This window comes from Numida meleagris, chromosome 3 (genome assembly GCF_002078875.1).
Source record: "Numida meleagris isolate 19003 breed g44 Domestic line chromosome 3, NumMel1.0, whole genome shotgun sequence".
NCBI classification, from domain to species: Eukaryota; Metazoa; Chordata; class Aves; order Galliformes; family Numididae; genus Numida; species Numida meleagris.
Genome location: NC_034411.1, coordinates 3,853,452 through 3,869,137, shown reverse-complemented (window position 1 = coordinate 3,869,137; position 15,686 = coordinate 3,853,452). Strand labels below are relative to the sequence as shown.

The following is a 15,686-nucleotide window of genomic DNA, read 5'->3' as shown; positions in this document are numbered from 1 at the left end:
TCTGTGATTGCAGCAGGATCTGCCAGAACCAGCAATGTTTTCCTTCTTTTTGTTGCAGTTCCTGAGATGACGACGATAACCTCTTTGAGAGGACATACAGAAGTGGTCCACACCAGAAGGACAGAGGCACATGATGTTTCTGCTTTTGTTGGCCTCTTTACCCATTTTACAGAAGACATTTTTGGAAGGATTGATGTAGCATATCTTTTGTAAGTAACACTATTTTGGTGCTTGTCTTGCTGTTCTTGCAAGAAACTTCAAGGAATTATGTTATATTTAAGATGCCAGAAAACATTATGAGCATTTCTGTGGTGTGGCATAATGACTTCTTATGCAGTTCACAAAAAGGGAAAGGAAATCTGCTTTCCCCTCTTTTCTGCTTCACACATGCAAGACTTTGTGCATGCTTGGGTCACTGCGGTTGGTCCAGTGGAGAGGATCTGGCTTCAGACAGCTTCCTCTTTATAAAAGTTAGGATGAAATATTCTTGGCTGTTAAACCATGAGAAACCATGTGGAACCATGAGGATCCAGCACTGGCTGTCAGTACCTGGCTCTATCTAACAGATTCCTTTCTGTCCACTGGTGAGTGGTAGAATTAGAGGGGCAGGGATTAGGGGTTTTAATCACTGTGCGGTCACAATTGTTCTGGTTTTTTTTCTTGTGTATGTCTAAATCTTTGTCTTTTTTTCCTTAATGAAAGAGAACCTTTCCTACCTCCAAGCTGCCAAAATGTGTCCTATCTGTGTCCTAGCTGCTTGCATGGTAAAACCTTCAGAAAAGTGACTGGTGGCAGAAGCCGTCTGTTACTGGAGTTAATGCAGAAAGTGTTCATCATTTCATCTTTCTATGAAGAGATGAACAACAGATATAGACAAACTGTGTGAAATACCACTAGGTCATGTAGGTTTTTTCCACTTGTTCTTAATGGCAGATACCCCAAATACCAGCTATTTGCTGCAAACAGATGTACGAAGAAAAATATGAAGAAGATGAAACATCTTGCATACTAAATAAGTAGTAATTCAGGATTTGAAAAATTCGTGAGCTGTTACAATATCAGAATCAAATAAATAACCATTTGAAATTGAAGCAATAATGTCAAGGTAGGCTGTGGGTAATAAAGTTTTATTGAGCCTGACCCTTGGAGCACTTTTAAGCATGGTGACATTCTAACAAGCTGAGTTATAATCAGTAGTGCTACTCACTGTGGGTGAGTACATGTACATGTAGGGTTTGAGTCTGGAAAACTTGAAAACTGAAAGAGAAAGAGAGGTGACTGAAGCTCTTCAATAATACTTCTAGTGATCTTTACTTTTTCCATTTGCAAACAATAATTCGTTGGGGAGGAAAGGGGATGAAATTTTGAAGAGAAGGAGAAAATAATATAAAACTTGCTTTATGAGGAGTTCCCTTCCTCTGCAAAAATGCCAGTGATGTGAAGGCACAAACCACAAGCATTTGTAAACACTTCGTAGAAATCCTGAAGAATTTTGTTAATTGCATATATATTTAAATAGCTGAGACATGCAAGAAGCTTGTCTTTGAAGAAATTCACATACGCGTGTATGAAAAACAAAACATCAGAACAAACAAAAAAAACCACTCACTTTTGTTAAATAATTAAACCTTATAACAGCCTTTGTATCTGTTCTCAATATTTTTAGAACGCTACCTGATTATTAAGTGTAAATCTCCCATGTGCTTTTGTGTAGTTTCTTCAAGTTCTGCAAAATTAAATTGTTTTCACAGAGAAAAATCGACTTTTGCTCTGACACTCTGCAATGAGAAAGATGAGGCTATAGCCCACGCCATCTTTCTCGACTATCCAAATTGGAATATCACTGATCAGTCCGACTGGGAATCATTCTTAAATAAAAACTATGTTAACAACAAATGCACTGTAAGTAAACTGTATTATTTTAGTTGATTTTTTTTTTTTCATTTAAAGCTCATGTATAAAAAAACATGCATAGGCATCTAAAATCTCTTTCTGGTGGAGCTGGCGCACTCAAGCTGAGGAAGGTGATGATCAGATTCCTTAGTAAACCCTCAGGAAGTTCATGAGGACCTGTGCTTTTGCCATTATAGTGACATAAGATAACAGTAATCCTGGCAGAGGCCATTAGGGAATGCAAGTTCTTTGCCAGACACAAGCAAAACATCTCAAATGTATTGCATAGTCAATGGGAGCAGCATGAGCTATTTCTATTATCATCATTTTTCATTCAAAAACCTACCCAGGTTTTTGCTCTGCTGTCAAGCAGAGCATTTATCCAGGAGGTGGAGGCCTTGCTGTGATGTCTTTCTCCTTGTAAGGGAACAGAAGTTCTAATTTCTTACCTTTTGCAATCAAGTTTTGCTGTTTCACAAGATGGAATCCAAATTTAATGGATTCAAAGAGAATAAGGGATGGGGAGCACACCACCCTTTGAAGGATGGTTAATTACACTGAGTAGAGGACCGTGCTGACATGAGAGACTTGGTTCTGCGGTGACCTTGTTTAGTGTTGGTGTGGAGATGGCTGTGCTCTGTTCTGTGTGGTGCCAGTTCTCACACAGACTCCTCAGTCAAGTTTGTGAGTTACCCTTAGTGCAACTAGAGATACGCACTTAGAAGTTCTGCATTTGAATGCTGTCCATCATTCAGTCCACCTAGGAACTGGATCATCTACTGATTGTTGAGAAAAGGTAGAAAATGTTGACTATAAACGTTCAAAAGCCAGCAGCCAGTATTGGCAGTACTGAAATCATCTCCAGACAGTTCATCAGTTTTCCAGTGCTGTTCTGGGCATTATTAAGCAACACAGCTTGCAGAAAAACTGACAAATACAGTGGTTATATTTAAAACTGCTGCATTTACTGTTAAACAATTATTACAGCTTGTATAGGAGTAAAGGAAAAAAAATAACACAATTTTCTTGTAATCTGTTTTCTTTGTCTCTTGAACAGTAGTTTGTGTACAGGCATATTGCAGACACAGCCACTTCACTCACTGCACAGCTGCTCCTGTTGTGTTACACTGCGCTGCTGGCTCTGCACGCTCTTTCTCAGGCTGCCTACTTGACAATATCTCTTGCAGTAAAGCTGCAGCTGACTTCAGAATGCAGAGGTGTACAATGAGAAAAGGAAACAAACCAAAAAAAGCTTTGGCGTGTTAGCAGTTATTGCTTATAAACAAGAGTGGAAGATGCTTCCGAATATTGATGGGGAGCAGAACAACCCTTTTCTAGAATACAGATTTTCTAAAATCTATACAGAAGATTCAGTAGATACTTTATGCTTCAGCACTGGCAAAACAACTACGTGTTCTGATGAGATTCCTTTTCTGCAACGTGTTTTGCAGACTAACTAGTAAACAGGGAAAAGGCATCTTTTAGTCAGCTCTGTTTCTGCCTGGGTATTCAAATGTGTCTAACAATGCACTCAAAAGATTCTGTAATTTTCCTACACCCTTTAAGGGAAAAACAATTTTAGGAGTGAGGAATGTGTGAGCTTTTCTCTTTCTTTCTTTTTTTTTTTTTTCTTAAAACCTGGCACAAAGGAATATCTTAAAGTCAACATTAAGATTTAGTTCTTGATTGTCATGGTTAATGTAAAATGTTATTAGTTGACACGAATAAAATGTTACAAATCCATTTTTTTAAAAGATGTATCTAAAACATACTCTAACAGTAAGCTCGAGTATGAATCAAATCATAATATTAAAACCATCCTTTATTTGTTGAGCACCTGCTTTGAAGGCAATGAATTACTCATGCATGCTCTTTGAGCGCAGATCAGAGATATTGGAAATGTACATATTAACACCTGGGTAGACAATAAATATGATATGCATCGTGTTTCGGTTCTCATTCTTTATATTGTAGCCTTTGAACACACTGTTCATGCATCTTTTTGTGGCAAAAGAGGAATATGCAGCTGGATGTTCCCAAGAAATCGTCAGGTGAGTTAACATATAACTTTCTGTAGTGAAGCACGTACAATCTGCTCCCATCATTTGCTATTGGTATTGCAGTTGCAAGACAGAATTAATTTATATATTTTTTTCTTTCCTGAATTTCCGTGCTAAACTTCCATAACTGGGCATGAAGCTTAAAAAGCTATAGATGTTTCTGGAGTGTGGTTGTTCCCAGGTCATCTTTAGCTCATTTGCTAGCTACAGATTACACCGGAAGTTTACAAACTATTTGGTACAAACAGCACAATATAGAATGTGCTAGCTCAGTACTCAGTGATTGCTTAGGTTATTTGGTATAGCTCAGAACCTACTTAGAAAAACGGAGTGAATTACATTTGGTGGTGCTGCTGTGAAGTCTAGAAACTTTGTCGTGTCAAGGCAGCTCATCCTGGTGCCATCTCAGAGATCTGCCAGCAGAGACCCGGCATCTTTACTTGTTTTCACTGTGATGGAACTGATACAAAAAGGAGGATATTTGAAGTCAAAAGACTGGGAAATAGAGAGAGAAATAGGGTAGAAAGAAACAGTAAAAGATGCCCAGATGAATTTCTTATGTTACTTGTGTTAAATGAAATGCTTTAATTTTTGAGCTATGTGGGCTCATGAGGGGAAGATTAGAGGCACTGGAGAATAAATTTCATGCATTAAAAGACTAGCTGACGATTTGGTGTTGTTATGAAAGACTGAATACAGTTATGTTATTTGTCCAGGAGAGCTTTTATTGCAATACCAGAACTGCAGTTTATACTTCTCTTCATACCAGCTGATGAGAATTTAGGTAAGAACTTAATACTATTTTAGACTTAAAATAAGGACAACTAATTACCACTATTATACTGTGTTGGTGGACTGTGGTGTTGGTGTTGGGTTATGGGGTTTTTTTTAATTATTTTTTCAAATATATACTGAAAGCAGTTACTATTTTCTAAACATGCAGAAGCCATGACCATAAAGTATCCTCTAATGGACTTTCCTTGTAAAAGTGGTTTATGTAGTAGCATATTTCATTCAGTAGTCTATCCATTTCCCACAGTCTTCAATTTTGCCAGAAACGGACAGGGCTTCAAACTGATCTCAGAAATAAATTCCCACAAGTTCAATGAAAACTTATGGCTGAATGGAGTCAAGAGATTGAGATCAGTGCTTGCTCTGTGGCTGGCAGTTACTCATTGGTAAGAGACTGAAGGCATGCTGGCAGTGTGGAAGGAAGCTAGGATTCTTTTAGAGTGGGGGTACAAAATTTGGGAAGATGCACCTCTTACTCAGCATCTGAGAGCAGCATCTGACTTGGAATTTCAGTCCTGACTTCAGACTGTTAAACTAAGCATCTACTTAATGGCTGGCTCCCACCTCTGTCTGCTACAAGATACTGAAGAAACAGGCATTGGTTATGTAGAGGAACTAGAAGATCTGGCAGGATAATCCTTTAATTAATCCAGTAGCAATTCTTTAACATGCTTATACTACTGACATTACCTTTTCACTACTTAACTTAAAAGATTGAGAGCATTACTGTTTAAGTTCAAAAATTCATTTTCCTCTAATACCTCTGCTGATATTTAAAAATTTAAATAATGAAGCTTCATTATTGCTCCTAACGGATTTTTGTCACTCACAGAGCCAGGTTTGGACAGTGTCTTTGAAAAGATGACAACTGCTCCAGGTTCAACCGTGGCTAAAACCTTCACTTTGCTTGTATGTCCCAGACATCCGTATCACCCCCAGCTGCATGTTCGCAAAGCAAGGTAATGCAGTTTTCTCGCTTCTAGTTTTATAAGCAGATATGTCTGAATTAATTTTAAAAAATCCCATTTTGATCTACAGCATCAGCTCAATGGCCATGATTTTGCTTGAAAGCCTAATTGAGTAGTTGTTTCGTGATTATGCTGTTTTTTTCTTATTTATCATAAATTAGATTTCTGGATATAGTAGAAATAGAATTAATACTTTTTTGGTCAGCAATGTTTATGCTGTGAATATTGGCTTTATTGCCTTGTGTATAATTTCCAGGTCTTTTGGAACAGATTTAAACTATTTTGTTGTTGTATCATGTTCTGGCCATTTGAGCAAAGACTGAAGAGAAGGGTTTATCATAAAGGAATTAAATAAAAGTAGAGACTCCCTAGTTCCATGAGTCTTTCAGACACAGAAATTCTCCTTTTGTTTTCATGCAGTTTTTCTGCATAAGCACTTCATACATTTACTGTCACTGTGTTTCAGGGGAGCTTGCCTCATCAGTGTTGTTGAGAGAGTTTAAGAAAATAATGGAGTAATTTGTTGTTTGTTTTTTTTTTAAATTCCCACAGTGTTACGTATTTCAATACTTGCAGCTTGGAGCAAAGACTTTCTTTCTTTCTTTCTTTTATGATGTGCTTGCACATATCACATATCAACAGCTTTGCTGTTGTTTTGGGATTCAAGCCATAAAGGTCTTTAAAAATTGGAGACGAAAAAACTAGTCTGCTCAGCTGTCAGCAGTGTACACCAGGCACAGCTGCAACTTTCTCTAGCTGAATGCCTATTCATGTCTACCTGTATGTTGACCATCACCACTGTGTTTTTTCCTACCACTTAAATTCTGCTGCTTATGCCAAATCATAATTTTCTGGGCTTGTGCCAGCACTGAGTACAGTAAGAAAGAAGTGCAGATTCCACCCCAATTAGGCCTTAACATTTTTCTCTATGTATTGCTGGATTATATATGCTGTCAGTGCTGTGTATCTTCTTCTTTGTAGCATCTTTCACATTTTGGTTCACTTGTTTTCCTCTTCATGTTGCTAAGAGCACATTTAGGGTAATGTGTTATGAGGTAATAATTTTGATTCTGATTCTTTCTGGAGTTGTCTTTGTTCTAATAAGTGCTGCTTTGTGCTTGTGTAGCAATACTGTGATTTAAGAAGCACTTCTGGTCCTTGTAATAGTAATTGAAATTTGGGGACAAGCATGTCTCTGGGAGGCTCTATCATATAATGTCCAGTCCATACTGACCAGTGCTAATGGAAGGTAATACCTCATTAGGAACCTCTGTCTGCTTGGTAAATCGACACCTATTTGTGGATTAGTTCATGCTAACATCTTGGACTGGATGCTAATAGGTCTCACAGAGAGATGTTTTACACATTCATGATTTTACCAGATAGGCCTGAAACAGTGCTCTTTATCCTACAGTTTTATTCAGTGTTTGCAATATGCAGTAACTTGGCTTTTGAACATTTTAAGGTAAAGGGCAGAGACTTGGCCATGACCACTTAAAATCATTTTGCTGTTGGTGTGGATATTTCAGTGTTACAAAATCACTTGCATGCTAACTTGATCTACACTTTTCAGGCTTTTAAAAAGTTTTTACCTTGAGATGTCTACCAGCTATCATTGTGCAAATGAACCCCTGATACTAACAAGTTATCAATAGGTGAATTAATTCCTGAGGATTTGAAGTTTTTCCCCACCTCTTGATTCTGACTTTAACATTTTCCATTTAATTTGAAACTTTTTTTTTTTTTTTTTTAAAAGAAGTGGCGAGCAAGCTGTACTGGTATAACACATAAGAGATACTGTTTACCCTGGGATTTCTGTAGCTGTTTATGAATAATAAAACCAATTTACTTTTATAAAAAACAAAACCTAGAATACTAACCAGGAAACAGCTTATTTCTTTTTAATTGCACAGTACCTACTTATATAATATTCATACAAATACAAATGTATAGATAATACAATTTATCTTACTCAGAGAATCTATATTTGCAGAAGTTGTTTTGCCTTTCCTTTTCCTTTCTGTTCACCTTTGTACTTCACCGGCATCCATAGTAACATTCAGTGGAGCCCTTTAGAGATTTATCTATGGAAGTTGTCCACAGCCACCTGCCTAGCAACATGTTCTGGGTCAATGATAGGAGATTAAGGTAATCTCTGTTCCCTCTTCCCTTTCTTATGGTGAGAGGAAGCTGTAAACTGATACTTTGCTTAACCATTAATTTTGATGTTGTTCTCTATCTGACCTTCATAATAAAACTGTAGTGTGCCTGAACCCACTCCAGTAAGCTTTTACATTTAAGTTTCTTTCCTCTAAAGGTACCTCATCTTTAGATCCTCTTTCTTGTTTTTGTACTATCCATCTAAAACATCACAAATTTGCAGCTCTGTGGAATGCCTTTATTGTGCTTGTTCTCTGTCTAGGAATTTTGTAGCATCTTTATATTATGTACTGTCATCTTTTTTCTTATTTTCTTTTTATGCTTGTTTGGTTTTTTTTCGAAAATGTCTGAGGTGCTGGTGGGGGATTGCAGAAATAAAAAATAGTTTTGTTCCTACAGCTCTTAGTATGCTGGGAGATGACTAGGCTTATGCAGAGCCCACTGACTGTCATTGGCTTGGTATAGCAGTTTCCCTGAGTACCAGAAGCCTGCAGAATTATCATCTACACCTTGAGATTTGGCCTTGTCATTATGTGTTTTTGCAGAGCTGACTTGGAGCTACCAGCATAGTGAGGCATTACATTGATAAATACATTGGCAAAATGTTTAATTTGGGTCTGAGGTCTGTGAATGTTATCTATCCCAGTGAACAAGAGATTTCAGCTAAGAGTTCAGTGTCATTCCTTTACCCCTTCGTTTCTTTGAGGTTTCATAGCACATGAATGAATTTCCTATACTAATACACTGGTCTCTCTAAAAGTAATGCCTCCTATTTATTTCCGTGAAAACTACAATAACATTATTTGATAGAGCAAATTCTCATCTACAAAACACTATTTTTCAACATAGTCACCGCCGTTAGCTGTGCATTTTTGCCAGCAATGAACAAGAGCCTGCATCCTACACTCATACAAATCTGCCAGTGGGGGTGACCCACTACAGGCAAGGTTCAGCCTTTGCTGCTGTACTGCCAGCATTCACCTCCGATGTCGTGGGCCATCATAATAAAATAGAAGGCATTTCTTTTTGGAGCAGTCTTCTCTATTATGTGGAAATAGTAAAACTCTGAGAGTAGAAAACCTTGAGATATTGCCTGGGAAGAAGAGAAAAACTACTATTTAAGTTTGAAACATAAAGAATATGAATTAATAATATTTGTTTCCAATGTTTTAGAGCTTCATTTTAGTTGCAGCTTTTGAATTAATTCTATGGACAAGTGATTTATAGTGTCTTAACAGAGAAAATGAACAAAAAACCATGGGGCTTGAAAGTTTGTCATCTTGCTGTCTTCAGTTTAGAATGAACAGTCACTATATTCATCTCCCTTGGTTCCTCAGGCTGGCTTTCTTAATCTAGAAACTGTATGAAAGAATCTGGGGGCCACCCTTCAGAAGAATTAAATTATCGAAAACTCCTGGCAGATGGAATAGTACTACAAGCCAGGGCATCCTAAAGGTCACAAGTTAAGCATTTATTCATCCTGCTAAAAAGGCTGTTAGTAAGGCATATGTAACAGATACTCATGGCAGGCTGGAACAGCTCCCTTACTGTCCATGCCGCCCGACAACCCGCTCAGCTGACCTAAGAAGAAAGAGGTCAGTGCAACTGGATCGGGGATAGAGGGGTTCTTATCTCTGGGCAATGGGAGCAAGAGGAGTAAGAAGAGAGGTTTCAGACAGATGGCCAGAGAATAAAACTGAAGAAAAAAAGTCAAAATAAAAGGGGTCATTGGTAGAAAAGTAAGCTTACTCAGAAGGTCACATTCATTCTGGTGTGTAGGAGCAAAGCCACCCAGGCACCCCTGAAAGTCTCCATCAGTCTTATCTCACAGTCTGTCAGCAGTTGGGCACTCAGCCCTTATTGGATCAAATTAGAAACTGTACTTTTGGCCCTTTGGGATTCTCTATAAGGCTCCTGTGAAATCCAGAAACATACCACAAGTGATAATTAGGATGGGTTTAATTTGTTTTACTGAACTGCTGCCTATGCAGAGGCAAGGCTTCCAAACACCTGTGCCTAGAAGTTAGGTACAAGCATGCACAGACGTGAGCAACGGGGAGCCTGAAGCAAAATACATCTCTTCCTAAAACCGAGGGAATTGTTAATAATCATTCCCGATAACGATCTTCAGAAACATGTTTCTACAGTGTGTAACATTTTGAGAGAACTGAGCTGTTTTATAGGGAGATTTAGGAAAGGGTATTCCAGCTGGAGAATGGAGGAAGTGAGGAGTGATGGATGTGTACAGACAGCTGTCTTGTGAAGGGTTATGACAGCTCCGAGAGCAATGGACGTTGGATTATTCACGTGAAGGATTATGACGGCCCTTGCAGCCCTCAGAGTAGCGCTGAGGCCCGCGGAGAGCGGGAGCGCTGGAGGTTTGTGGAGCCGCCGCCGCTCCCGTCAAGGCCGGGAATGGAGCCGCAGCCCCCGCGCCTGGCGCTCCCTTCTCCGAGCCGCCAGAGGGCAGGCGAGGGCCGGCCGGGAGGCCCGGGGCTCACCGAGGTTGTGAACAGGAGGGAGTGCGGTTTTTTTTACACGGTCTGATAGCGGTAAGGCAAGGGGGAATGGTTTCAAACTGAAAGAGAGGAGGTTGAGGTTGCATGTCTGGCAGCGCTACGCCAGCAGCACCAGAGGCAGCTACATACAGCCTTGATGCTGCAGACTCCCACCTATGCAGAAGGCTTCTCACAAGGCAGAGGTAGAGTAACTGCACTTTGGCCTTTGTATCTTTTCCAGTGATGGAGCATTAACTTGGCCTTACAAAGGCGTAATGGCTCGATTTCTGCCAGTTGACCCTGACACTGCTGTGTGTAATAACAGTAATCTAGTCAATACACAGCACTATTTCTCCCACACAGAAAGGCACTATTCGGTTGGATCTTTTTGGAAAGGAAAGAAAAGGAAAGGAAGAAGGAAAGGGAAAGGGAAATGAACGGAAAAGGAAAGGAATGGAAAAGTAAAGGAAAGGGAAAGAAAAATGAAGATTTCCTAAATTGCATTGGTGTAGCTTTCTGAGATCTCTGCCAACTCTAAGTGATTGAGCTCACTGATTGTAATAATTTTAACATCCACTCAGCCTGAGATGCCTCAGGCAAAATAATTTTGAACAGGGCTACTCTCTTGGTTAGTTTTTTAGAAACAGATAAGTATCTCCATAGGGCTGTCCAGATCTGAGGTGGGTGGCACTGGCTTTAGAAAGTGCCTCTGCCTCTCCTCTGGTTCTGAGGCTCCAAACATAGTGTCTGTTAGGGACATATCCTAGGTGAAATTATTTCTTTACAGGTAGGTGCTTTGAATCAGATTTTCTTAACATTTGTCAGTATGCTAACAGAGGGGAACAGAAGTATCAGGACCTGTTAACAGCAGAGCTATTAGGACATTACATGATCTCTTTTAGGTTGGAAGATTATGATGATCTCATGCCAATCTGGACGCGTCAGAGTGAGATTCTGAAAGAAACCTATAGTGAATATTTCCTTGCTGATATCATAGCACGTCAAGATGAAGAAAATCAAGCTGTTGTTTGTGAGGTCAGTCTGTCACATGCTCTGGTTCGATCTAATCATCGTGTTAGTGATGTCATATGTGAGTGACAGCTCATGCTGCAGCTCAGTGAATAAAAAGAACAAGCTCACTTTTGGAAGGTACAGTTCACAATCTGCACGCGCACAATGCCCTCTGCCACTTTCTTTGTGTCTGTTCTTTAGGAGTGGTATCCACTGTTAAGTAAATGAAGCAGCAATTCCCAGTAATTGCGTGGATTCTTTCCAAGTAATAGAAACAGGCCATTCTGAAAAAAACGTTGCTGTTTTAGATGTTTTACATTATAGGTGACCAATTTTTATTCCTTACAAAAACTAATATTGCATCTGAGAACTTGTAGCCAGTAATGCTTTTGCAGTTGAAAGTGCTGGTTTTTTTTGTTTTTTTTTCTTCCATCTCTTGGCTTGGGCAGTCAGATTTTTGGCTGAATTGAAGACAGAAACCCAGGAATTAATTTAAATAAGAAAGAGAGGTGGTAATAGTTATCACACTGAAAATTCCTCTTAATATTTTCATGAGTTAGTAATTGTATGTGGTATTTGAAGCTGATAGGCAACATAACCTACTTAATTCCAGAAGTCTGCTTTCTATAGCAAATGATTTTATAAAACCTTAACATGTAATCACTGCCACTGGAAGCCAAATAGGAAACAATAAGCCATTAGTGTAATAGCACATTACAGATGGCTATCTTTATAAATAATACATTTCAATTGTACATTTATAGCTCAATATGATACCAGCAAAAGGTATTTCAGGCCTTCATAGTTTATACTTGCTGCTGCTGCTGCAGATTGGAAAGACACCTCCATGCGAACCAAGATAGATGCCAATTTTCCCTGCAGAGAATGAAGCTGGCAACCTCTTTTTGCACATATGGTAGATGGATTGGTTAATCAGCCTCTGCTGAGCCTTGGGCCTAAAATTACACAGCAGCCAGACAACTGCAGCAACCCAGCTTTTGTTCAGTTACGCAAACAAGGCAAACAAACAATCACTTGTTGTTTGGGAAAAAAAATGAACTCGATTTTTTAATTATTATTATTTTTATTGGAGTGCTTGTGGCAGAATAAAATGGCCGCACATATCCAACCTGTGAGTTTTCCTTACGTTTATAAAAGATGCCTTCATTATGTGTATTAAGGAAAAAATATTTTGGTTATTTTGTGGGAAAGTTGAATGTAGTACTAAAAAATTGAATAGCTTCCTACTTCAAGACTGGTCTTTGCTTAAAGCCAAAACCCACTAACATGCTAGTTCTGATTTTCCACAGTCTATTATTTTCTCAACAACACAACTTTCTGGAAACTTTCAGTAATATAATCAAATGTAGAGAGTGATGCCATTTCAGCCTTGCAAGGGTCATTTTCATACTTGACAGGATTTATTTTTTCTAAAGGCTATTTCTTAGATATTGTGAGGACTTGAAAATACTCAGTGATTTAATTCCTCTATACCATACATACGATATGTTGTAATAGAACTGTTTATATACTGTACAATTGCTTCTTTAATTATTTTCATAGGAAAATAAAATATACTTTTCAGTTTGAACACAATTTTATCTACAGAATAACATCCAATAGTAAGTCAAACGCTATGGTTAGCTAAATCCAGATTTTACTTGAGCGGCACTTTAAGTTAAAGAAGAATTATACTCTTTTTGGAGATTTCTGGTTGAAGGATGTTTTATTGAAACAATAGATCATAATTTGGTCCATATAAATAATCCTAATCCCTCTGCAAATCACAGCTTTTTTTTTGCCTGATCTACGATAACCTGCTCATCTTGTGCATGTGTGTGATATTGCTTTTATATTTCAGGATGGTGGCACTGCAGTGGGATTCATGAGCTTATGCTCTCAGGTAGACGTTTCCTTGTTTCATGAGTCTTTTGACCTACGGCTTTTCCATGGACTCTGTAAACCACATCCTGAAGATATTCTCAGAGTACCGAAGGAGCCAAGCATTCCAGAAGGTATCCATATTCTAAAATCCTTAGGTAGATTCAAGTTGCATTTCTTTCTAGCTTCTGAACAGTTTTTGAAAAGGTTGGAAGAGACTATAGGTTTATATTAGTAAGAAAAAACAAATGAATACATCTGCTTTGGAGATGAGTGGATGGTTTTTTTAATTCAGGAGAGCTGGACTGTACAGTGTTAGTACCCTGGAGGCTCTCATTGAAACAAGTGTGTGGGATATAAGTAGGTTTCAAATTCTGCAAAGCTAAAGAATAGGGTATATTTCCCATCAGTTGGATGCAGTTGTGCTATTAATTGAGGATTTCATTTTTAAACCTGGTTCTAATGTCTGTCAGCAGCTAAGCAGCTGGTTAACTGTGGCTGTTATGTTGTTTTGTTGATTTGTATCCTCTTCTTTCCCTGTGGTCTGTTTTCTGCTCTCTCTGCTTATTGTTTGCAGTCTTTTAGGTTACAAGATTTTGGGACATCAGGGACTGTTTTTTTGTTCTATTTTTATGTTGGGCACGCTTTGACAAAGCACCTATGAGCCACCTTACTGCAAATAATAAATAACAGTAACATGGATGTCACCTAGTTGTAGAACAGAAATAATTTACGGTTGTCATCTTTATTTTTCAGTGTTTAAGGGCTTTTTGTCCAGAAGGGCAACATTTTGCTATCTACTGTTAGTAACAGAATTAAAATAAACACCATTACGTTGTTACGTAGCTGTTTGTTTGAGCACAAAGCACCAGGCAAAAAATACAAATAGGCAACTTCAGAGCAGTCGCCAGCTGGTATCTCTGAGCTGACAGCCGTGAAATAGTAAAATGAAAGAAAAAAGACTGCCTTCCAGACACACCTATGCACTTTCCCCTCCCCCTGCCCCGCAAAGGAGAATCTTGCTAATAAGAGATGATGAAACCCAGCTACATAATGTATTGGTCCACACTCCTGGAGCTTCAGGAGTATTATTTCAAAATAGATGGCAGACATATGTAGATGGGAGTGTGTTCTGAAAAACAGACCTTTCAGTCTTTTCCTGCTATAGTGGGCCTGCCTCCCTTGCACTGTTTGGTCAGGAACAAACAAAGTTTGAAAGAACTTACCCACCCTGCAAAGTCATGCAAAGTTGGCTCAGGATTAGTTCTTCAATGAGCTATATAAAAATGTGCTGAAAAGTATGAAATATGCTTCATTTTAAAACTGTAAATATTATCTCCAAATTTTAAGTACCTGATAGATATGAGCGGTGTTGATTTCACTTTGACTTCTGTCCTACTACTGTATCAGCAAGAAGTCTAGACATATATGTCGACCTAAACTCTCAGATCAGCATCAGCCTCAGAGGGCTGTGCTGCGTTCCAGGGTGGCCTGGACAGAGTGGAGAAATGGGCTGGCAGGAGCCTCATGAAGTTCAACAAGGAGAAGTCTTGCACCTGGGGAGTGAAAACTCCAGGCACAAATATTCGAGAGCTGCTCCAAAAGTAATGCCTCCTGTTTTATTATGTTGGCCCACGGCATCAGAAGCAGATGTTGGTGGTATGGCAGTAGAGGCTGAACCTTCCCATCAGTATTCCATTAGATTTTGTTGCTGTGCAACAGATGACAGCAGAGGGGCAGTCTGACAGAATGGTGTCTGACATGGAAGTGCATGTGAAGCAAAGGTGTGTCACTCAATTCCTTCATGTGGCAAAAATGGCACCACTGATATTATTTGATGCTTGCTAAGTATTTATGGAGACCAAGCAGTGGATGTGTGCACAATGAGGCAGAGGGGGGTGCATTTCAGCAATGGCAACAGCAACATGAAGGATAAGCCAAGTTCCAAATGCCCGTGCACAGCTGTCACACCATGAAATGAAGAGCGTCTTGATCAGCTCATCCATGCAAATCAGTGGATTATAACCAGGGAAATGTGTTTGGAGCTGAATATTGGCTTCAGTGTATTAGAAACTGTGGTGGTAATATTGAAGTACTACAATGTTTGCACTAGGTTGGTCCCACAAATTCTCACACAGGAACAGAAAGAACACCATATGCAAGTTGGTCAGGATCTATTGAACCAGTAAGGGGCTGAATGTGACAGCTTCCTGGATCACATTGTTACCAATGATGAGATGTGATGTCACCACTACAAGCTGGGGTCAAAATGGCAGTCCATGGAGCGGTGACATGTGAATTCCCCATTGAAGAAATTCAAGATGCAGCCCTCAGTGGGTAAAGTGATGTACACTCTTTTGGGATAGGAAAGGGGTGGTCCTTCTGTGTTTCCTGGAATCCAGACAAACCATAAACTCTGACTG

General features: G+C 39.1%; 1 protein-coding gene across 9 annotated transcripts in view; it reads left to right on the top strand.

The window, feature by feature from the left end:
• Window positions 1-15,686, top strand: part of CFAP61 (cilia and flagella associated protein 61) — a 119,966-nt gene that overhangs the window by 430 nt on the left and 103,850 nt on the right. For 7 of the 9 annotated variants that reach the window (XM_021392227.1, XM_021392226.1, XM_021392223.1 and 4 more), the window contains exons 2-8: window positions 59-209; window positions 1,752-1,902; window positions 3,868-3,944; window positions 4,670-4,737; window positions 5,578-5,704; window positions 11,274-11,406; window positions 13,244-13,397. In XM_021392227.1, coding sequence (XP_021247902.1) covers window positions 59-209; window positions 1,752-1,902; window positions 3,868-3,944; window positions 4,670-4,737; window positions 5,578-5,704; window positions 11,274-11,406; window positions 13,244-13,397 — 861 coding nt within the window. Of the gene's footprint in view, window positions 1-58; window positions 210-933; window positions 1,106-1,751; window positions 1,903-3,867; window positions 3,945-4,669; window positions 4,738-5,577; window positions 5,705-11,273; window positions 11,407-13,243; window positions 13,398-15,686 lie in introns of those variants that run through there. The other 2 variants (XM_021392230.1, XM_021392232.1) reach the window with 2 other exon arrangements.